The sequence below is a fragment of the Oculina patagonica genome, chromosome 4 (assembly GCF_052425735.1).
Source record: "Oculina patagonica isolate OP01 chromosome 4, crgOcupat, whole genome shotgun sequence".
NCBI lineage: Eukaryota > Metazoa > Cnidaria > Anthozoa > Scleractinia > Oculinidae > Oculina > Oculina patagonica.
Window position 1 is genome coordinate 55,091,592 of NC_135761.1, and position 22,836 is coordinate 55,114,427.

Sequence of the window (22,836 nt, forward strand, 5' to 3'; positions counted from 1 at the left end):
TAAAAATGTTTGCTAATTCACTGCCACACCCCCCACCCCTTGTTGATTCACTGCCCCACCCCTCTGTACCGCTCAGTGCCAAGGCTTACATACATGTACAAAATGAGGCAACACAGCAGAGCCAAATGAAAGCATAAATAACTCTTAAATAATTGCATAAACATAACAACAAGGACACATGGTTTTACAACTGTATTGAAACATTTGAGACTTGCTTACTATGTTTTTATTGCGAAATTTACATGTAAATGAAACATTTTGAGGATTATCAAAGGGTTAGCAGGTTGCATCAAGAGGGAGACTTAAGCATTCACATTTATGTTGAGTTTAACTCAGTGCCAGCATTAAGACTTGCTTGCTATTTTTTTGGTGAAACCTACGTGTAAATGAAAGATTTTGAGGATTACCAAATGGCTTAAAGCTAATCAGATGGGACCCATATTCTTTGTTTTCTTTTTTAAAGGTATGATTCAGAAGTATGTCTCCGTGCTGCAGCGGTATTTTGTCCAGTACTTATGTGGCTTTGATGTGACCGTGCTCAAGGAAGTTGTGCAGGTCTGTGTGCTATGTGTAACTTAAGTTAAACCATTAAAATGCCATCCTTGTGGCAATCCATGTTGATTTTATGGTCTTTGGGAATTTGTAGAGATTTGAAAGTTGCTGTCAAATCAGATCCCAGGGTTCATACAAGTGATGGAAAACCTGGAGAGTCATGGAATTTTAGAATTTCATTTTCCAGGCCTGGAAAGTCATGGAGTTTAAGTGTGGGTCATGGAAAGTCATGGAAAGTGGTATTGACTGTGCCAAAAAATTAAGCAGGTTATTTTTGTGATAAAAAGGGTAAAATCGTACCGGAAATCCAGAAATTTTTTGAAAATTTCCAAGAAAAATGGTCAAATTTAGGTCATTGAAAACTTTAAAAAGTCATGGAAAAAGGTCACGGAAAGTCATGGAATTTCAAAAGCTCAAAAGAGTACAATGTATTTTTATAGATGAATACATAAAAATACTATGCTCATACCAGGAGATTTTCCACAAAGTTAATAAATTTATAAAGATTTGATGTTGGGTATTCTTGAGCAAAAGTTCTGAATTGCCAGTGAAAATCACCATTAGTAGGCTAGTTGAAAATCTCTGGGACTTGGTTACTTCAGGGGTACTTTAAAACCACTGGGACACTTCAAATTTTAAACTCTAGAGTACCAAACACTATGGTACAGCTAGATACAAACTAAGGAATCTAACAAAGGGACAAGGATGAGGAAAAAACTTTGATTCAGAGTACCGTAAAGTTCCGTGTATAAGCCGCACCTTTTTCCTTAAAATCTTAGTCAAAAATCGGGGGTGCGGCTTATCTATGGAAACATTTATGGTTGGAGTTCCCAAAGGCCTAGTTAATATTCATAAAAAACTTTTCAAGACATCACTGAATAAACATATAACAACCTGAAAACTTTGTTGTCGTTCACTGCCTTTTTTTTCCTCTGCAAAGCTGTTTGCAGCGACGCCTGCCGGTCACTTATGGCTGTGTATTTTTTGCTATTTTGTGTAAAGTTGCTAAGCAAATCTTGGCTTTCGCTTTAGACTGCACTTCCATCTCACAAACTTAATATTTGTCAATTTTTACTACTGAGATATCTCTTTATCGGTTGTGTGTTCTGATTATTAATTTGCTAACAACCTAATGGCTTACCTGGCTTTGTGTTAACAGAAAATTTCGGTCTGCTCTGATGATATCTCCATGATGATGACGTCATTTATTGAGGACCTGTCGCAGCTGAATGTCAAACAAGGTACAACATGCACTGTTTATTATCTTTGAAATCATTAAAATCAATACTGTTTTTAAAACCTAAGTTACTCTTCGTGCCCCAGAGGATGCTTGAGGCTTTTTGGAAAAGCCCTTCCTCCATATGGCCCTTTTTGATTACTATAACACCTGAAAGACATTTCTTTGCAATGAAGATGGTAAAATTGTCATTTAGATCCGTACAAGCATTTTTTGCTAACATTTAGTTTCATAGCAAGTACTTTATAAATTGCCATGGCCTGTGTGCGGTTGTGTTAATGGAGTTCATCTGTTCTATAGACTCTATAGACTATGTAGTTCTGCCTTGCTTAAAAGGTTACTCCAGCTTATTAGGCCATGGTTTTCTAATGCTGATAACTTTTGAAATTGAAGTGCTGATAGACTTCTGTTCTTGTGTTTGTGCAGTTGAAGCAGGAGACACGTTTGATTTTGAAAGTCTGAGATTGGACTGGATGCGTCTACAGGTAACAAACTTTATGCCCTAAAAAAACTTTTAGCCTAGAAGTTCATTGAGTTAAAAGAAAGAAGCACTTCATACTGTTATGATAGAGAATAATTTTTCTTACATTTGTACTAACAGAAAATACTTTGTGTAAATTAAGATGTTAAAGATGATTTCCAGTCCGTACTGCGCAATCTCCGCCTGCAATGTTTGTGAGTCTCACAAACAGAAGAATGTTTACTAGCAAAAATAAAAATTCCGGGACAAAACTTACCTTTTTCTTCATTATTAACGCCAGATATCCTTGCAAAACAATAATAACGAGTAAGAGAAGCTCGACGGTATTTCAAACGGACGTTTTAGCTCATCGTGAATTCTTGAACGAAACGATCCGTAATGGCGAACTAAAAAACTTCATGTACACTATCACCGAAGTGTAACGTTTCAACGAATTCAAAACAAAAATGAAAACAAACCCTGAGTCTGCGCAGTACGGACTGGAAATCAGCTTTAAAGGGGCTACATTACGGGCATTTCGCAGATTTTTAGTCTTAACTGCTCTGAAATTAGTGGTAGGCAACGTAACCCATAAAAACATAATCTTTAAACATCTAAAGGAAGATTTTACCTCAATTTGCTGATAGAAATCAAGCTATGCCGGGCTATTTATATATCGAACTTTTTGAAGACGGGCGAAAACAATTTGAAAATTTAAGCTTTTATTTTTCAAATTGCAATCTGTTTCCATCTGAGCCATCCACAGCAAAAGACACGTGTTAACAGTTTCGGCTCATCCTCGGTGTAAGAACCTGTGAAACTCTCCGGTGACGTAAAACAAAGAACGAACAAAGCAACAAAGAGCGTCAAAAACAATACAGAGCAGGAAAACAAAAGCTCCCAAACAAAGAAAAATATCACAGGTTCTTACACCGAGGTAAACCCACAGTTTCAGTGCTCTAACAGCAATTTTTTTTAAAAAAATGGACCATATTTTTAGGTTTCCTACGACACAAATATAAATTTTGGCTGTTCAAAAACCACACATTGCACAGTATAGCAAACAGAGTCACATGAAAGTACTGCTCAATAGCTTTCATGAATTTGAATGGTCATACGTTTGGGTTTTGTGCACTGACTTCAAAGTTATAATCAAATGAATGGTCTTTAAGGTTTTTTTTACAAGTGTATTGCCTTTCCTTTGTTTTGCAGGCTTATACCTGTGTTCGCGGCGCAGCTCCAGAGCTAAAAGAGAACAGGGACTTAGCAGTACTCATGAACAATGTGTCATTTCACTCTAAACTGGTTGATGCACCAGAAAGGCTTCTGAATGAGATCTCTGACCTCTCAATTTTCTGGTAAATCACTGACTTTTTTAACACTATAAAACGTCTGCCTCTTAAGGGACTGTGTCACTGCTAAATTAAGTTTATTTCATTACAGGGGATAGGTCAATCTTGGCACAATCACGGCCATATTACAAACAAGGATGATTTTCGAGCATTGTAAATGACACTTACAAATTGAGATAAACTTGAAAAAAGTCGGGCCGACTTTTTTCAAGTTTACCCGAACGCAATCCGTTTCAATCTTCTCGAATTTTGCCCATCCATGCCCGCTCTTGGCCTTTCTGTGTTTCTTTTGAGTTATTCTACAGTTTTAAGTCGTTGATGCTAAGCCCCTTTAAGTATTGCCAAATACTCGCTATGAAACTTAATGTTTGTAAATAAATTACTTTTATGGATCTAAATGACAAAACCATGGCTTCATTGCAACCAAATGTGTCTTTCTGGCGTTATAATTTAAGGATACAAGCAAACAAGGTTAACTTTGAAAACTGTTCAGCCCAAAAGTATATCAAAAACCCATATCGCAATCTGTATCTATCTTCTTCACTTTTAGCCATCCCTACCTTCTTTTTATTTGCTTTGTTATTGAAGTGTTCCTTCACTGTTTTAAGAGGTTATTTTTATATTTCACCGAATTTGATGGCCATTTTCCATGCCTAAAGCTTGCTAATATCCGTGACACAGTCCCTTTAAGTTTTAAATAGTTACTGCAATTCACCTTACCAGTTGCCAAATGTTACAGCTGTGTAAGTGTTGGAATTTGGTTGTACATGTGTGTGGAGACAATATTTCCCTAGATTTGAGGGGTTTTTTTAACAAATTTTATGTTCGCTTGTAGTTTTTATCCCAGCTTTTTTGAGGAGTCATTTTTGAAGTGTGTGGAAGATCCTAACTATTCAAGGTGAGAATATTTTAATCGTAGTAACTTGCGTGTTTGTCTAAGGGATGCAGTGATCTTATGGTCAGTGCGATTGGCACGATGTCTGAGAATTTGAGTGTAGCCAGATAATTGTGTGTTTGGACTGACATCTTGCTCCTACAATGCCTCTCAGCCCGAAATGGGCACTAACATTATTAGTTAGCATAAACTGGAATAATGTTGGGGTGGGGAGGAAGGGGGCAATGGGGGTAGTCTGCAATGGAGTAGCATCCCTTCCAGGGGGGGGGGGGGGAGTAAAAATACTCCTAATCACTGAAACTGGCTTTGATGGCAGGGGCCTTGGCCCAATGGCAGACTTACGTTACACAGCAGACTTAACGCTGTACATGTACATCTTCTTACGTTGACTAGAAGTTGAAAATTATCACACTATCTTAGTAAAGTAACTACTTTTTTAACCCTTTAACCGGCAATCGTACATATGTGTACGAAAAACACCAGCAGTGATTGAAAACACTCTAGCTTTTACATATCTGGGCACATGATATTAATGACTGCTTTTTATGGCAAAGTGATAATTTTCATAGCTTTAAAAGCCAACTAACTGACTACAACTCTTAATTTCTGTTGCATATGGTTGTTTGTTCAGCAGCAAATTTGAAAATGCCCGTTTTCTACGTAACAGGACAACAACAAAAAACACACATCTTTGCCTCCATTTTTTTAATGAAAAAATAATTCTGACTTCAAAAATATACATTTGCAGCAAACTTCAACCCTATTCCCTTCCGTTCACCAAGGAAATTTCCCATCAATCATTCAGAAGACTCAGCAATTACTATTCGATTAGAGCTATGCTTGCAAACCTGTAATTTCCTCGTTGCTGACCGAAAGGGATGCTTGGGAAAAACAGTCATGGCGGCGGCATGAAAGGCTTCCTACCTTCATTCCATATATTTTTTATAAGTGTCGAGCCACCCAATCCTGCCGGCAAAATGTTGCACCGATTGCATTCTTTGGAAGTCAGAACTCGTCCAAAATGCCTTGGCAGGTCTTGGAATCCACCCACAGAACGGCCAGAGAGACAACTTTACCCATGGACCGCCATCTTTCGATTCGAATATTTCTGGCGTTCCAATCAAGACAAAATCATCTCTCACCTCTGGTTTCTTTCAGATGCTGGCCTCTACCCACCACTCTAGCTTAATGATGCCAGCCTGGGGGCTTCTGCAGTGAAAAATGACTCGAAAAATCACTTATAAACACAAAACGAGCCAAATCCAAGCCCAACAGCTCGCCTACGAACGAAGCAACTGCCGACTACTGACGTCACAATAAAAATCTGAGCCCTCGGTGTTTCGAAACAGCACACATTTTTACTTGGACTTCTTATATGCAATCACGAAGTTCTACAGAATGTATAAGCCCAAAAAACCCCTTAAGAAAGTCACAGAAATCTGCCGGTTAAAGGGTTAACTATTGTTCTCTATCAAGACAACACAAGGATGGCTTAATAATTGTTCATTATTATATTCTGTTTTATCGGCAGATATTCCATCGCATTTCCACTGATTTGTGGTCACTTCATGTCATGCACCAATGAATTTTGTCCAGAAGAGGTACAATTCAGTTTGTGTAGCCATTTCATTGCCAACTTGCTAAATGAATTTGATGCGTGAAGCGCCCACATTCCCCCTTCCCCTCCCTTGGTACAGGCTATCTTACAGAGATCCTGGGAACGACGTTGGTTGGCTATCATATCTTCCCTAGCAGTAACAAGTATCAGTTTTAAAAATGACCTTGAAAATGTTGTTGTGATTTTTTTTAAAAAAGGAAGATGTGGCTGGTGTTAATCATAGCATTGGAAGTAATAACCGATTAAATTTGCCAACCAAGAAAAATAACATTACCAAAAAGAGAAATGTGCCTGCCAGGCGTCAGCAAAAAAACTACCTATCAACCCGTTGTCCCTATGTTCGATTCCTGAGTCGGCTGGTATCAACTCATCTTCATACACGACTTTGCCTGATAAATTGATGAGTGCTACATTTTTTTGTTAACAGTATTAGTTTGGAACAATAGGATCAACGTTAAGTTCAGGTAAATTGTGACAATTGTTTTATTTTCTCGACTCTTCACAGCGTCATCCCATTGGAGACCGCAGCTTGGCTGCTGTAAATCTGTTTCTTGATTCTATGGCAAAAGAAGCCAGGAACATCTTAAGTCAGCTGTGTCCAGATCATATTCAACTGAATCAGCAGGTTGGTGATCAACACTTTAATTCTCATTACACTAGACTGTTCGCAGCCTTGATATTTTGCTAGATCGTTGAATGTGTGACAATAAACACGGGAAAACTGGAAGTGAGTGCGAGGCCTGGCTAAACTAGGAAGCATTCTTGTAGAAACATTGTTCCTTGTCATGTTTCCTGGGTGGCTAAATAAGCGGGAAGCAAGGAAAATGTTTTGCTGGTCAGGTGACTAAACTAGGAAACAATGTTCCGGCAACAAGGTGTCACTCATGCCCATAAAGTAGTCAACATTGTTTCCAGGGTGGCTGAACTGGGCAGCAACATATGTTTCGGACGCAAAATTTGTGTCCAGGAAGCAAAAATGTTTTTGACTTGAGGCAAAAACAGTTTTTGTTTCCTTGAAGCAAAATTGTTTAGCCAGGCCTTTAGTGGTTTTCACGTTGTGGAAATAGAGAGCCTGTAAACAATCAATGGCTGCGGTCTCATCTACGACGTAACTAAAGTTTAACAATATTTAGTCTCAAGTTACGTGACGTCATACCTAACTATAGTTAGTGCTTTCGGTCGTCTTAAGCGGTCACACCAGTGCAGTTAACTATAGTTAGTTCTGATAAGGTTGTGAATAATTTGGTATTTAAATTAGTTCATGACAGCCCGTGTTGTTGATCTGTGTCTAGTTGTTCCTCTATTTTTTTCTATTTTTGCACGGCATTTCGGCGTTGAAGAAAATAAAATGAAGTATGCATGCTAGAAACCGAAGAATTCAAGCTTTATTTTTGCTAACATTGATGATATGTAGTTCCCTTGGCATGTTGTTTTTCTTGTTTTCCTTCCCTTGACGCTTTGTTTTGCATATTTATGTTCATCTCGCACGTGCGAAAAGAATTGTCGCATTCTGATTGGCTTTTCGTTTGTAAACTTAAGACTAACCCATGAACATTGCTTGGGTATAACTATAGTTAGTCTGTATTGTTTTGGATCAGTGAGACGTAAATTTTGTAACCATAGTTAGGGTGAACAGAGAAGCGGTCACATAACCGAAATAGCTAACTATAGTTTACGCCGTCCTAACTATAGTTAGCAGTCTAGGTGTGACCGCAGCCAATAGCTAATCAAACGTAGCACAAACAGTCACAATTTCTCCACAAATTGTGACGTTAGCACGAGGCAATGAAGGTATGTCACGGAGAATGAGAATCATTTGCATGCTGGAGTGAAAATTTAAAAAGAAAAATTACAAGTAACGTTTATTATTATTATAAATTGTTATCGCCGTTTCGATGTGTCTGACCATCAGTGAATAACTTGGTTTGACGAATTTGTTTTACATTATGGGGAGCAGGTGTCACTACATGTAAAGATCTGTAAACGCCACTATTATCTACAAGTGACACTTTCAGTTGTATTTTAAAAAAAAACGTTGCCCAAAACCGATTTATAGAGCGGTTTTCACTTGAGTATCGAAAGTAAATTGCGTTTGCTTTGGTTTTGAATTACTACGCTAAGTGATTGGCTTTAAAATCTCGCGCCACTTTCTCAACCAATCAGAACTAAAACCAAAACCAATCGTGACTCGCTCGCGCACGTTTTTCCGCGCTTCGTGCCGGTTACATGTATTTGCTTCGAGTTTTGATTGGATCACTGGATTGTCCGTGTCTTTTATGATTGGCCGAAGTAATTACATTGGCTTTGGTTTTACGACACTCAATTGAAAACTGCTCTAAGCACATGGAACAGCAACCTCGTTCCCAGGGTCTCTCTCTCCCCGCCCCGAAGAGCCGCTCTTGAAAGAGGAGAGAGAGACCCTGGGAACGAGGTTGATGGAACAGCCGAATGCCAGCATATTCAGTGTATCTCTTTACCTTAGATAGTCACAAGCTGGAAATATTAATTCTCCTCAGCGTTACATTTCTTATGATTTTTGTTCACAGGCGGCTCAGACGTTGTAGTCGATCAACGTGACATATTGATGTTGGCGATTGCGTTACGTTTTCAGCCGTAAGACAATGTATGAGAATGCTTCGAAAATTGCTCTAAATACTGCATGTGGAAAATAATTGAAATAAAATTGGCTTACATTTCGTTGTCTTGCATTGTTTTGACTTTCCTGTGTTCCTAGAGCGTGTTTTAATCGTCGAAAGTGAAAATCGCTTTAATGGCTTAAAACCCACCCTAGAAACACAGAGAAGTCAAAATAATGCAGGAAATACAAGAGGTAAGCCATTTTTATTTCAGTTTCTTTACAAATGTAGTATTTAGAGCAATTTCCAAAGCTTTCTCATACATTGTCTCAAACTGCTGAAACAGAGTTACGCAATCGGCAACATTGATGTCACGTTGATCGCATGGCAATAGTGCATTCTTTTTTAGCATAGTGATTGTAAAGCGCTATGAAAGATTAGCTAATTATATATTATTATATGTCACGTTGATCGCATACAACGCCTTGGCCGCCTGTGGTTAGTTCTGAGAATTTAGTGTTATCATTTGAGACTTCGTGCTCCTGCTGATGATTTTGTTTAGTCTGATTACTTGTTATTTTGACACTGTTTTAAAATTGGAAGTGGAAATAAATTAGAATTTATTGTTGCCATTGTTGTTGTTGCAGCTATGGCAGTTGCAAGCAGTTCGTTTGATGACGGAATTATCTGCTGAACGAAAAAAGGACAAGAATAAGAAGAATGTACAGAGCGAGTTTGCTCCACCAGGCAGTGAGAGCTTCCGAAAGACCAGAGAATCTCTGACATCGTGAGTTTACTATGTTCACAGAACTTGTTTGATTGGGTTTTGGCACTAGCGACGCAGGCATAGCCCAGGGGGGGGGGGGGGGGCACTCAAAAAAGTTTTATACGGGGAGGCTCCGCCCCAAGCTTTTACCCCTTACCCTTTTATATACCATTTTGACAGAAATTGTACCCCTTTCGTATACCTTTTACTGAGAAAAGGTACCCCTTTCATATACCTAAAAGACATTGCATAGACTTGGAACAGGACCCTTTTTTTTGTCATTTTTATGCAGCGCTAAATAAATTAAAATAATACAGCCATAAAGTGCGTCTGTTCGAAAGGCCCTCTTAAAAACCTAAATGACGGATTTTCATACCCTTTCGTATACCAAAACTTGTGAAATCCCTACCCTTTTATATACCTGAAGCCTGAAAAAGGTACCCCTTTCGGGCGGAGCCTCCCCGTATAGGCCATTTTATGGAGTACCCCCCCCCCCCCCCGGAGGCATAGTTACAACCATAATGGGTAGTTGCAAGATTTCACTCAAATATTGAGAAAGCCAAAGCCTAACGCAAGCACAAGAATCTAACGGAGGGTCTCTGACACAAGTGCCACTTCAAGCTTTGTTCTTTTACCTTGTAAATATAATTAATGAATCTCGATTTTTTCCCAGGTTGGATCGGAAGCTGATTTCGTTGACGGAAATCTGCCGTGGAATCACGTACACTGAAGCCATTCCGGTGTGGGAACACATCTTTGCTCCTCGGGAATATCTCAGCTCTCAACTGGAGGAATTCTTTACAAAGTAAGATTAATACTTAGTTGTCTTTTAATCTTCGTACGAAAAACAAAACAGCACGGATCATTGAATACGTTCCCTGCAATTTCATGTTCAACTAAAAAGCTGTCAACAATCAAAGGAATTTGAGCCAAATTCTAAAACATGGGCCCTCTCGCGTTCAAGTTTGTTTATATTGCAATCCTCTCTCCTCCGCAGAGGCCTCTTTCGTGGGGGAAGGCGAAAAAAACACGGGGGGAGGAAGGCGAAAACACGCGTGCTTTCGTTTCGATTCTCTCCAGGCTCCGCGCGCTTTATACTTTTCACCTCTCCCCGTTCCTCCCCCTATTTCCCAGTCCGAAACACGAAAGAGACCTCTGCGGAGGAGAGAGATTGCAATCCATTTGCATCCTCGCCATCGTTAGGTATCGTCATTTCCTAATATGTTCCTGACATTTGTGGGGTACTGTTCTACAAATTAGAACCATTATTGTTGGGTTTCTTAAAAGCAAGCCTCGCGTTTTTACGTTTGTCCATGTTGTAATCCATTTCCATCCTCGTCAGTCATCCTCCCTTCCTACTGGATTTCTGTCATTTGCCGAGTACTGTTCTTCAAAAACCCATCGCCGTTATTTTTGTTACTTACTGCATGGTTTGGGGCTTTTAAAAAATTATGCTTAGAATCGACGATAACTTATTGTCACTGATAAATTACCATAACAGGTCTGTGGTGACCATGGTTCAATTTGATCACGATAACCTGAGGATTGCTCGTCCCTCTGAAGTCCTTGGCAATATCAAGGTATTGTTTTGTAAAAAAAATAATGTGTTTTTGTTCCCTTTTTATGTAGCCAGGTTTCTTGAAGCGCTATCTGGTTGTTTCAAGGAATTAGTCAGCGGAGAAGAAGTTCTATTGTAGATGTTTTCGTTTGAAATACATTTCAAGCTGAAAATATTCAAACTAGTTCAATTTTTATTTTCTTTGTTTAGGGATTATGGTAATGAATCAGGAACAATTAAAGGAAAATGCAAGTCAAATCACATTGAAATCATTTTTATCTGAAATTCATTTTGAACTACAACATAGGTTTAACAGGCTCTGGAGTAGGACTGGGCATAAAAAGAACCGGCTACATTCTCGTCCCCATAGCCCTTTCGTTTCTCTTAGCCGGCTTGGCAACGAGAAAACGGAGTGCTCTGGGGACATAGGATTTTTGAATTAATTCGAATTTTTTTGATTGGCTGTTTGGAATAAAGAATTCCTAAACGGAAGTCGAAAACGTAACGACTCTCTCATACATTCTTTTGAAACGTCATGACTGCATACATGAAGACCGGAAGTCCTAGAATCTAGGACTGGAAATCCTCTGTCCCCAGAGCCCTTTGTTTCCTCGTGCCAAGGCCTAGCCGGCTAAGAGAAACGAAAGGGCTATGGGGACGAGAATGAACCGGCTAGAGAAGCGAGCCGAGCGTGGCCTGGGGAAGAAAGAAACCGGAGGTCACACTCAGCTTGTTTCGCTCGACCTTCTTGGCTCGCTGCGTTCGCCTGTTCGCAGTTTAAAATAATTTTCATTTTCGTAGTGGCGATTGCTAACAATTGTATTTAAATCCTGTTTCCTTAGGCAATGATGGCTACGTTGCGGAGCTTGGAAAACTATAGTATGTTTTTCTGCATAAATGGTTGTTTTATAATTTGTGATTTATAGACCATGTCGTCAATTGTTCTAGTTTCACAAGTTTTGTGCTCATATTGCCACATAATAATACATGTATCGCGAGGCCATAGTATCGTCGTTTTCTATTTGAGTTTTCTGATAACGAACTCTAGCAGCATCCTGGTTGCAATATTCATTTTCCTTTAGCTAATGGCTGAGCAGTTCTTTTTGGTACATTGGTAGTTATAGGCTCGATTTCCAGCCGCTTTTCGGGAAAATAGCCTATGGTAGTTAGGGACGGACCATTATTTTTTTTGGAGGGGGGGGGGGGGGGGATGAAAAATATTGAAAAATATTGTTTGCAGGGCCTGGAAAGACAAAATAAATTGTTTGCAAACACGATATGTATAACAAAAAATAGTAAGAATTTCGAAAAAAATGTTTGCAGAGGTGCATAAACTAAAAAAAAAGTTTGCAGAGGAAAATTTTGCATCCCCCCCCCCCTCCAAGGAAATAATGGTCCGTTCCTTAGGGTTAACAATTCACGATTTGCTTTGTTTCCCTGACAGCTGCTGTAGACATGGCTCGTTTGTTCAATCATGTGCTGCTACAACAAACACAACCAGAGGACAGTCAGGGGGCTATCACCATCACCAACATGTACACAACATGGTCAGTAAGACTTTTATCCATACTGCTGCCTCCAGTCACGCGTCTCTGTCACATAAGACTACGAGATCCTGTCACGCTAGGTCACGCTCTGTTTGGTTACACTGTGACATTCAACCCTCTTTTAGGTTACAATGTAACACTGAATGAGGGTAGTCAAGAGATCTCAAACGGTTACTCTCACTTGGCCTGAAACTCCCATACGCAGAGAGGACGACGCTGTCATCGATTCTCAGCTACTCCTGTCGAATTTGAGCCTTTTTAAATTTTCGTGATAGTAGACGAGAATTTTTGCTCGCACAGTGCGTGATTTTTGTCAATGCTCTTGCAGTCTCAGCCTTGTTTGGCCGCGCTCGAACAATTCTTGGCAATTCTCATTCTGGTTTTGCCCGGCTTAATTTAGAGCGGGTTTTCACTTGAGTGTCGAAAGTAAATTGCGTTTGCTTTGGTTTTGCATTGCTACGCTTAGTGATTGGCTTAAAAATCTCGCGCCACTTTCTCAGCCAATCAGAACTAAAACCAAAACCAATCGTGACTCGCTCGCGCACGTTTTCCCGCGCTTCGTGTCGGTTACATGTATTTGCTTCGAGTTTTGATTGGTTCGCTGGATTGTCCGTGTCTTTTGTGATTGGCCAAAGTAATTACATTGGTTTTGGTTTTACGACACTCAATTGAAAACTGCTCCAGCTGCTTATTGAGCTGACCTCACAAAGGACATTGAACAGGGGGTGAGGTGGGGGAAAATATTTTGGCACCCACAGGCTAAAAATAACCTCGTTCACTTATTGAAGTGTTTGCAGTTTCTGATCGCAGCTGGGCATCTGTCTCATGTAGTACTGATGACCTATCCTTTTTACAACATACTGTGAGAACTTTTGTGTTTGAAACGAAGAGAACGACAGTTTTATTAAAAAATGTTTGCCTTCAGGTACCTTGACGTGTTTTTGCGGCGTGTGATGACAGACAACATTGTGTTTTCTCCTCGCCGTCGTGCCTTTGTCAACAAACCTGGCCAGGCATTCAGAGCAGAAGAGTACACGGATGTTAAAGGTGAGTCAGTGAGCCTTATTTACGTGATATCCACTAAGTCATAATGACTGAATGTTGCATTTAATGAGTTCTTACATGAAGTACCCTAACAGTTTCCCATGAGGTTAGGGTCCTTTTACAGTCTCTCGTTATAGCGGACACGCTCGGGGCGTCGTTTAGTGTCCGTAATAGGGAGAGTCCGTAATAACGGGAGTTATTTCCAGTCAAACCTCTTTGCCGGGGATCTGGATTTTGTCCGTAATAACGAGTGTCCGCAATAGCGGGGTGTCCGCAAGGCGAGAGTTGACTGTACCTAAAACCACTAACTAACTGGATTTGTTGTTGATAGTCCTGCGTTCACCTCCGCGGCCATGCCATGTAAGTCTCAACTCATCGCCTTCCTGTCTGTTGGGATATTTAATCATGTTGAGATGTGTTAAAATTTATTTTCTCCGTTGTAGCGCCATGTTTGCAAACTCTAATATACACTGCTATCGGGCAAACTTAAAAGAATTTGAACGTCCGTCTTACTTAGTTAAAACCATAACTATATGCGAATAAGGTTGTTTCATTGAAATACTATCAGGGTTGTCACAAGTCAGCAGAAAATTTGGGCAGGGAAAGTACAGTAAAAACCCGCGTATAAGAACACCTATTTTGGCGGTTCAGGCTGATTTGGTTCTTGTATAAAGGGTTATAATCTGCACAATCAGCCTGTTAGTGTTCTTAAGTGTTCTTAAAAAAAGTTTCTTAAAATAAGGAACATACTAGGCTAGCAATAGATGAAATCAATATATATGCACACAATTGTATTTTAATTTTAATAAAATTGATAAATCAAGGCAATAGTGTACTGTAATTGGGGTGGAACTATTATGTGTGCAATGAAAAGTAGTGTTGATCTTTGATATTTTTCCATATAAGAACAACTTTGATTTTTCAGCCTGAATGTGTTCTTATATAAATGGTACTTTATTACCTACAAGCAGGCCTGGGTGTTCTTAATCCACTTGTTCTTATACGCGGGTTTTTACTGTATGGGCAATTTAGTACCTGGTCAGGGGAATTCTAAATTTCCAGTCAAAGTTGGCAAAAAGTCGGGGAATCTGATTTTAAGGTTCTTGCAGGCTTCGATTGTTGGTAACGACGGTGAGCTGTAGTCAGCGAAAATGTTTAAGACTCGGTAAAAGGATTGCGATTTTTTGTTTTCTTCATGGGTTTTGAGTCTGTGTTCTTTTACTCGCAGAACTACAAGCACTCGCTGAACTGCTTGGAGCTTATGGGATGAAGCATTTGGGACAGAAAATGATGCAGCAGATTGCTAGCCAAGTTGGCGAGATTAAGGTTTTTAACAGTTTTTCCAAGTTTTGAAGTGGATGGTGTATTTGACATCACAATGAAATAGACATGCCAATTTACGTAGGCACCATCGCGAAAAATGAGAGCTCATTTTTTTCTGCCCCTCTCCCCCATTCCAATGTTGTCGTGTTAGAAAAAGCCTGGTGAAAAAGCCTGGTAAAGCTACTCTAAAATTCGAGTGAAAATAAAGTCTATGTATGTATGTATGTAAACCCCATAAAATAACTTCAGCTGGGAGGAGGGGGATAAGAAAATATTTTTTCACGCTTGTAAGTCAAGGTATTCGCGGTATTCGTTTGTCTCAACTATAGTATTGTGCAGGTTTGTAGCTGCTACAAGTCTTCTTGTGGGAGGCGCGGTGGCCTAATGGTTAGCGCGCTCGACTCCAAGTTGAACGGCCCGGTTCGAGGCCTGGTCGGGGCGCTGCGTTGTGTTCTTGGGCAAGACACTTTACTCTCACAGTGCCTCTCTCCACCCAGGTGTATAAATGGGTACCGGCGAATTTACTGCTGGGGGGTAACCCTGCGATGGACTAGCATCCCATCCAGGGGGGAGTAGCAATACTCCTAGTCGCTTAATGCTACGGAAACCGGGATAAGCTCCGGCTCTATGGGCCTCATGGCTCGGAGACAGACTTTACTTACTTACAGGTCTTCTTGTACCTTAGTGATAGAGCGTCCAACGCAGTATGCAGAAGGCCATTACTTCGATTACTGTTGGAGTAACTTGAGTTGCTTTTTTTGAGTAGCTTATGTCACTGATAAGTGATTGAATGTTTTTTTTTTTGTTTCCTATGTACAGAAACTTATCATTCAAAACAAGGATGTGTTGACGAGCCTGCGGACAAGCTTTGACAAACCAGAGCAGTGTATGGAACTTATCAGAAGGCTGAAAAGTACGGCATATATTCAGTCATGAAATGTCACGAAATGTAACGCAACTGTAAGGCTGAACAAAAAAAAATTGCAAAAGCCATAATTTTTGCAAGAACGCAATGGACCAATGACAACACGAAGCAAATACACGCGACTGGCACAAAGCGCGGGAAAACGCGTGTGACCAAGACGCGTGGCTCTGATTGGCTGAGTAGGTGGCGCGAGTATTTTAAATCAATCACAGCTTAGCAAAGCAAAACCAAAGCACTTCCGGATTACGTTCGACACTAAATCGCGTTACTGTGTAACTTCAAGCAAGTTTTCTAGTGCTTTGGCTGGGCCGCTGGTATTTTCATATTAATTTCATTTTCCTTTTCCTTTAGATATTGAAGATGTGGTGGTCAGAGTGATTATTGTGGGAGTGATTTTAACGTTCCGTACGCTGACTCAAGAAGCACTGGAAACGGTATGGAAAACAAGTGAAATCGCGTTCTTCAGACAGACGGACGGACGGACGGACAGGCAGGCAGGCAGACACACAGACAGACAGACAGACAGACAGACAGACAGACAGACAGACAGACAGACGGATAGACAGAAGGACGGACGGACAAACAGACAGACAGACCGACGGATGGACGGACAGATACACAGACAGACAGACATTAAATACGTCTTTACCAACAACCATTTTAAATTGTATACTTTTATTTTCTTTCACTTAATGAATTTGTTAAAAGGTTGTTTATTTTGCACAGGTTCTGAAGAAGAGGGTGCCATTTCTCATGAACTCCATTGTGGACTTCAAAGAACATTTCCCTCATGGCAACAACGACCGGCCGGTAAGTGACACTGATGATGAAGTGTTTGATATAGTGATTCCTAATTTTATCGAAAACACTTAAAGCCGACGAGTGCTTTAAAATGTCCCACTGACGTTTCACAACTCGCCCGTTTCCGTGTTCTAGGAAAGTGGCGAGATTTTCTCAAGTTTTCTAACAGTTTTTTTTTGTGCCTTTTTGGGTTATAGCTAGGTCGTTTTTATGGTCCATACTCTCAACCGTAGCTTTCGACCAATGAGTGCGCGCGAATTTTCTCAGTTGTTGTAAAATTGTTATTTTTTTCCCTTGCATATTTTATCTTGTTCAGCTTGTTGAAGAAATGACAACATCAGCTGGTTTGCAGTGTGAGGTAGACCCAGTCCTCTGCCAGGCTCTTCGTGGCCATAAAGGTGTGTGTGCTTGATAAATGTCAACAGCTCTATTTGCACAACAGTGTACTCAGATGTAAGCTTTAAAAATCAACGATATTAAATACTACTTATTAACCGAGAGTGAGGTCATTACAGGGGAATCCCAGACCGAGGCCTTGATGTATTGACCGAGCGAGAGCGAGGTCAATACATCAAGGCCGAGGTCTGGGATTGCCCTGTAATGACCGAACGGACGAGGTCAATAAGTTATTTATTATTTTAGCGCTATTCTAAACTGAAATATCTAAAAAACAACGAGGTGAAACTCGCTCTCGCTCTCTGTGGCTCTCTTCGTCGCTCATACTAAAGAAGTATCGGTATGCTAATATTTTTCTTTCAGTTGTTGTTACATTTTGTCGGTATTTTATTGTCGTTCTCGCAATTGCGCTAGTAGCTTTTACTCACAACTCAAAAAACCGCCGAGCCGAGAAAATTTTTCATAATGCCCGGTCATTACAAGAAAATAATGCCCGCTCAGCAGCCAATCAGAGCGCGCGTACTATTGTAGCCATATAATAAACTATAGTTAGACAGACGGTAACCGGCAGTTTGTTAAACTTCAGGCCAGGCCTTCCCGTAAGATGTTTCACCAAAAGAATCGTTGAGGTTGTCGGCTTTTAACGCCCATCACAAAAGAACGTTTGCATAGAATGCCAGTACTGTGCCAGCTTTTTATGATTAATGACGTGTTCTTTTTGTTATCTGTTTCTACAGAAAAAAAGCCTGAAGAGGATTCTTTGATCTGGGCATTATTTCTAGTGAGTGTTCAGAAAATACGGAATAATAATGTAAAGAAAAAACATCGATTTTCCTTTTTTGTAATGCTGTTTTGGCTTTGAAAGTGTTGACTTCAAACTTATAAAAAGACGGTATTAAGGTACCCTGTGAGACAAATGTTGCCTTTTCTTTCGGTTTTGGGCGATTTCGTCTCGTCTCTCTCGGAGCAGAAACAGAAGGAAATTTCTACAGCTTGTTGTAGAAACCGCTTTCACTTTCACGTAACAAATTCGTTCTGTAGTGGCAATCTTATTGGAATTCATCCTCCTTCCATGTGCAGTAAGCTTTCATCTGACTGAGTTCTGTGATGCTGTTTGTTATAGGTGTATGTAGCTGTCGCTCTCCCATCGTTGGCCTACAGAGACGCCTCTGAATACAATGCTGACTTAGAAGGTTTGATTGGGCCTTTCCTTACTTGGGTCTTACGTGCAAAGCCCTTAAAGTGCATATGAAATAAAAAAAATATTGCTGCTTATTTTGAAGGTTTTTCAAAAAAAAAAAAGAAGAATGGCGTTTTCCGTTTTGAAATATCGTTTCTACTTTTAGACATATTTACGTTTTTGTATTATGGAAATTAGGAAAGTGATGGCGTCATTAATCGTTCCTCAAAAAGATAAAGCACTGAATCAAGAGTTTCTCAAGAAATATTAGAGCGGTGTTCTTGCAGATAAGCGGTTATAGAGTCAATATTGCCCATCGTAGCCGAAGGGTTAGCAACATTACAGTTTGTGAATCTTGAATATCGGGCGAAATTTTGACGTTATTATCCGTCTCACTTGTCCCTGGCCAGTGTCTCCATTATAACTTGGTGTACTATTTATCAGATCTGGTCCCATTTCTACCTCAGTACAGTATTTTTCTTAAGTTTCCTTTTGTTTAGAAGTGCATCGCAGTTGAATTTTGTTGCATCGTTAACACTGGCATTGCATTTCCAGCGCACGAAAACAACGCCCACTGTATGGCAGCGGCCATCAACCGCGTAGCAGGCGCTCTGTGTGCTAACAATGGAGACAATGTGGAGGATAGACTTAGAGAATTTTTGGCGGTGAGTAAGGAGGTTTCTACTACTCAACAGTAGCCACTCGTACCCTCCCCGTACCTGTTTAAGCCAAGTAATAGGCAAACTGAATAACTTTTTGTAGAAGCTCTATTAATCCCCTTGTTTCTTTTAAAGATCTTTTGACTGGGGGCATGGGGGGATGTAATAGAGAGGTGTGTTATTTTTGTATTAGTTGGGGTACAAATAAAGAAATAAAGTGGTCTTTTTGAGGTTTTAGTGCTCTTTAGTAACACATTTTTACAACCTGAGTCCTCTCCCATTCAGCCACATTTTCTGTTCCCAAGTGTGTCCGCCTACGGAAGATCGGTGTAATTGTTTAAAGATTCCGACTTATTTCCCCTCCATATCACTAAAGCACTAACGTTGTGTTAATTATCTTTTAGATCGCGTCTTCCAGTTTGTTAAAACTGGGTATCGAGGCAGAGAAGGATTTAAAGGCTCGTGAATCAACGTACCTTCTGTTAGACATGGTAAGTACTTCTGGCTCCTGTAAGTTTTTAGTGAATTCTTTCGTGTAACAGCCAAATGTCTGCTTGTACTTCTCGCCAGGTAATATTTTAAGGATGTCACGAGATCGTGTCTGCACAGCATTACCCGGTTTTTTGTTTCAAATTCCGCGGTTTTGCTTCGGACTGTCGAGATTTTGCCCCTAACGTAACACTGCGGTTAATTTTTCCCTTTTATAATTCGTGACAGTTTTGTTGGCTTTCCCTCTTTCCTTGGCAATCGAAAACCAAACGCGTCTGGTGGGCAAACCAATCACCATAAACATGCAAATGCTGTTGTTTGATCGGCTGAAAAGTTTGGAAAACAGACAAAAATGTGTCAAAAAGTAGAAGTGCGGTTCCTGGCCCTTTGATTGGCTCGAATGTGAGGAAAACAACAAAAACGATTATGAAAAGTTGCCAAGCATGACTTTTCATGTAAAATAGCGTTCTGACTGAACTGCGCTTTTGGGAGAACGAGTTTGCCATTTAAAGATATGATTCTTGGAAAAGATTTCTACAAGATGCTCTTGTCAGTTGTTGCCGGTAAACGTACAATTAGAGAAAAGTGAACACAAATCAAAAGCTTCTGGTTTCCTTGGTTTTAATTTTTTTGTTTTCGTTATCTTGATGCGCAGATTGTTAACGACTCCCCTTACCTGACAATGGACGTGTTGGAGTCATGTTTCCCGTATGCTTTACTGAGGAACGCCTATCATGAGGTCTACAAGGTGAGTTGAAGATCAATTTACAAATTCTTGCTACTTCTCTTCACACAAATGCTTGACGCATGTTAGGAGAATTCCAAGATACATATTTTTACATTTAAAAATGTCCTTTTCTCATTTCTAATAACATGCCAAAAAAAGCTTAAAATTAAAGGGACTATGTCATTGGGATTTATCTTTGAACATTAAACAGAAGATATAACCTTTATTTGGGGATAGAAATCAAACTTCGGCTATAAATATCGATTTTTTTTTGAAGGCGCGTGGAAACAACTTGAAGACTTTGGCTTACATTTTCAAATTGAAATCCATTTCCATCCGAGCCACCCGCAGGCAAACATGCTTTTATGCAGTTTTAGTGCTCTAAAATAGCAATTGTTAATAAAAATGGTCTATTATTTTTAAGTTTCCTACGACACAGATATAAATTTTGGCTGTTCAAATATCTGTTAATATCTGTTGCATATTGCCTTTAATATATTGGTCAACTTGCTGTAATTAATGAAGATGCGATTCCTTTGTAATAGGCTCCTGTGGGGCCCCATTACTGATTTTGTTTCTGATGTGCTTTTTGCTGCTGTTCTTTCCTAGAGAAAGCTTGAGGTCTGGCTGTAACTGCACATTAAGAACGAGATTCTCTTCACCAATACCCGAGAAATACGAAAATGAAAAATGAAAATGAAAGAAGACAAGTTCATCTTGAAGATTTTATAATTAATTATCTGGCTTTTATTCTAACTGGCATCGGTTAGTCCTTTCCCCAGTAGGTCACCGTCTAATTTCTCTGCAAAATATTAATACAAATTCTCCCAACTAGTACTATAAGAAATTTATAGAGGCCAGTAAAGAGAATTTTTATGTTGACATCAGGGGATTAAAGGGGTTAATACGTCATCAAAGTCTTCCAACTGGCACTATAAGAAATGTATAAAGACCAGTAAGGAGAATTCGTATGTTGACATCAGGGCTTTAAGGGATAATACGTCATCAAAGTCTCCCAACTGGTACTATAAGAAATGTATGGAGAACAGTAAAGAGAATTTGTATGTTTACATCAGGGCTAAGGTTAGGGGGGGGGGGAGGTTTAATACACCAACTAGAAGTATAAGACATGTATAGACGCTGAATTTTAAAATAATCGCCATGCACGCAGATAACATTCACATTTATGCTAACTTTTATAAGGGTGTAATTATAGCAGAAACGGACGGTGGGGTGAGGGTGGATGGTGTGATTCCTGACCACTTACACTTAAAGAACTGAACACTGAAGCCTCGTGGTCTTGTCATAGTGTGAAATGATAAGACTAGGAGTTAGTCAGTTTTAAGTTTTTCACAACTGTGAATTGACTTATTCTTTATAGTATTAAGAGGGATGTTCTCGATCGTCATTTTAATGGTCATTTTGTGGCAATATCTATTATTGTGAAATCACATTCAGACGAAATTCAGATAAACAAAACAAATTTAGCTTGAGATATGATCACAACGTTCCCCCATGTTTCTAAGTTGTGTAACTGTATTTGTGCTCAGAAGGTGCGTTTTGAGACACACCTCTCAGTTCCTGGGCTTTTGATCCTTGTAAGGCTTACTTCGTTTCCTCGGCACGAGAGTCGAACGAGAGGCCTGGTTCGGTTCGCAAGCGTTGTCAAAAACAATAAGCATAACTGAAATAAAGTCCCGCTTCTCATTTTGTAATACTTGTAAAGTTAGGTAAAGCCAACTAATTTAGTAGCACATTTATCAAATGGAGCTGAACAATTACAGGTTTCTGTGAATATGGTTTAAAAGTGGTCTTATGGTAAAATTAAGTTTTTTAGAGCTCTATGTTGAAATATACCTGGTAACCATAGTATTTTCAATAAAAAAAATGCCAGTAACGGTTTTATAGTGACATGATAGCTTGTAGTATTTTGCCACATAAAGATGAGAAGGGTGTTGATAGTTAACAATTATTCACCGAAGTCGAGGTGAACAGTGGTGGATATTTACCTCGCCGCTTCGCTGCTTGGTAAATACCCACCATATTCACCGACACTGAGGTGAATAATTTTTTAAGTATATACCACACAAGTTGAATAACTAGCGGACCAAAACATCACTTTAGGTAAACAAAGCGCCACGTAAATGCAGTTTGTCTCTCTTCAGCTGCGCGAAGGGAATAGTATAAATCGAAAAAAATATTTCCAACGTCAGAAAAAGTCAATTTGCTGATACGGGATTTAAGTAGTAGATAAAATATGAGCGGGACATCTGTATGGGCGTTTACAATGGCGAGCCGATAGGCGAGCCCATTGTAAACGCCCATACAGATCGGACGCGAATATTTTATTCTACTTGTGAAATGAAAACAATTAATTGAATGCAAAGTATTGTTATGCGAATCAGTACAGATCTGTATCAAAAGTTAATGAATACTAATTAGCTGAGCAGGAGTTTGTATCAAAAGTTAATTCTATTGTTTGATTTATATTGGGGTTTACAGTTGTGTACATGTGATCTGAATATGGTACTGGGATTGGTTTGCACCCGCATGAATATTTAATGAATTTTACAAGTGAAGTAAGTACGTAGCACAACGCTCATTCGGGAGTGTTTTTTGGGACCCTCTTCCTTGTCTCAAAAAAGTTTATGTGTGAACCTCGAGTCCTAGAATATTGCTGAATTGTCCTATCGAAAGGAATCTGCGTCTGATATTTGGGTGGGGTGGGGAG

At 39.7% G+C, this 22,836-nt stretch overlaps 1 protein-coding gene across 2 annotated transcripts in view; it reads left to right on the top strand.

The window, feature by feature from the left end:
* LOC144650738 (nck-associated protein 1 homolog) overlaps positions 1–22,016 on the top strand; it is a 33,591-nt gene extending 11,575 nt beyond the window's left edge. The window contains exons 15-39 of one of the 2 annotated variants that reach the window (XR_013570182.1): positions 464–555; positions 1,712–1,793; positions 2,216–2,274; positions 3,462–3,607; positions 4,437–4,499; positions 6,028–6,097; positions 6,620–6,739; positions 9,338–9,477; positions 10,130–10,261; positions 10,958–11,036; positions 11,857–11,893; positions 12,459–12,561; positions 13,487–13,608; positions 14,834–14,931; positions 15,748–15,841; positions 16,205–16,287; positions 16,580–16,663; positions 16,971–17,052; positions 17,788–17,831; positions 18,174–18,243; positions 18,786–18,895; positions 19,294–19,380; positions 20,034–20,126; positions 20,715–21,188; positions 21,227–22,016. Coding sequence is in view for 1 of the 2 variants with exons in the window: in XM_078510478.1 (XP_078366604.1) it covers positions 464–555; positions 1,712–1,793; positions 2,216–2,274; positions 3,462–3,607; positions 4,437–4,499; positions 6,028–6,097; positions 6,620–6,739; positions 9,338–9,477; positions 10,130–10,261; positions 10,958–11,036; positions 11,857–11,893; positions 12,459–12,561; positions 13,487–13,608; positions 14,834–14,931; positions 15,748–15,841; positions 16,205–16,287; positions 16,580–16,663; positions 16,971–17,052; positions 17,788–17,831; positions 18,174–18,243; positions 18,786–18,895; positions 19,294–19,380; positions 20,034–20,126; positions 20,715–20,738 (2,114 nt within the window). In the remaining variant the exon portion in view is untranslated. Of the gene's footprint in view, positions 1–463; positions 556–1,711; positions 1,794–2,215; positions 2,275–3,461; positions 3,608–4,436; positions 4,500–6,027; positions 6,098–6,619; positions 6,740–9,337; positions 9,478–10,129; positions 10,262–10,957; positions 11,037–11,856; positions 11,894–12,458; positions 12,562–13,486; positions 13,609–14,833; positions 14,932–15,747; positions 15,842–16,204; positions 16,288–16,579; positions 16,664–16,970; positions 17,053–17,787; positions 17,832–18,173; positions 18,244–18,785; positions 18,896–19,293; positions 19,381–20,033; positions 20,127–20,714 lie in introns of both variants that reach the window. The other variant, XM_078510478.1, reaches the window with a different exon arrangement.
* Positions 22,017–22,836: the final 820 nt, after the last annotated feature.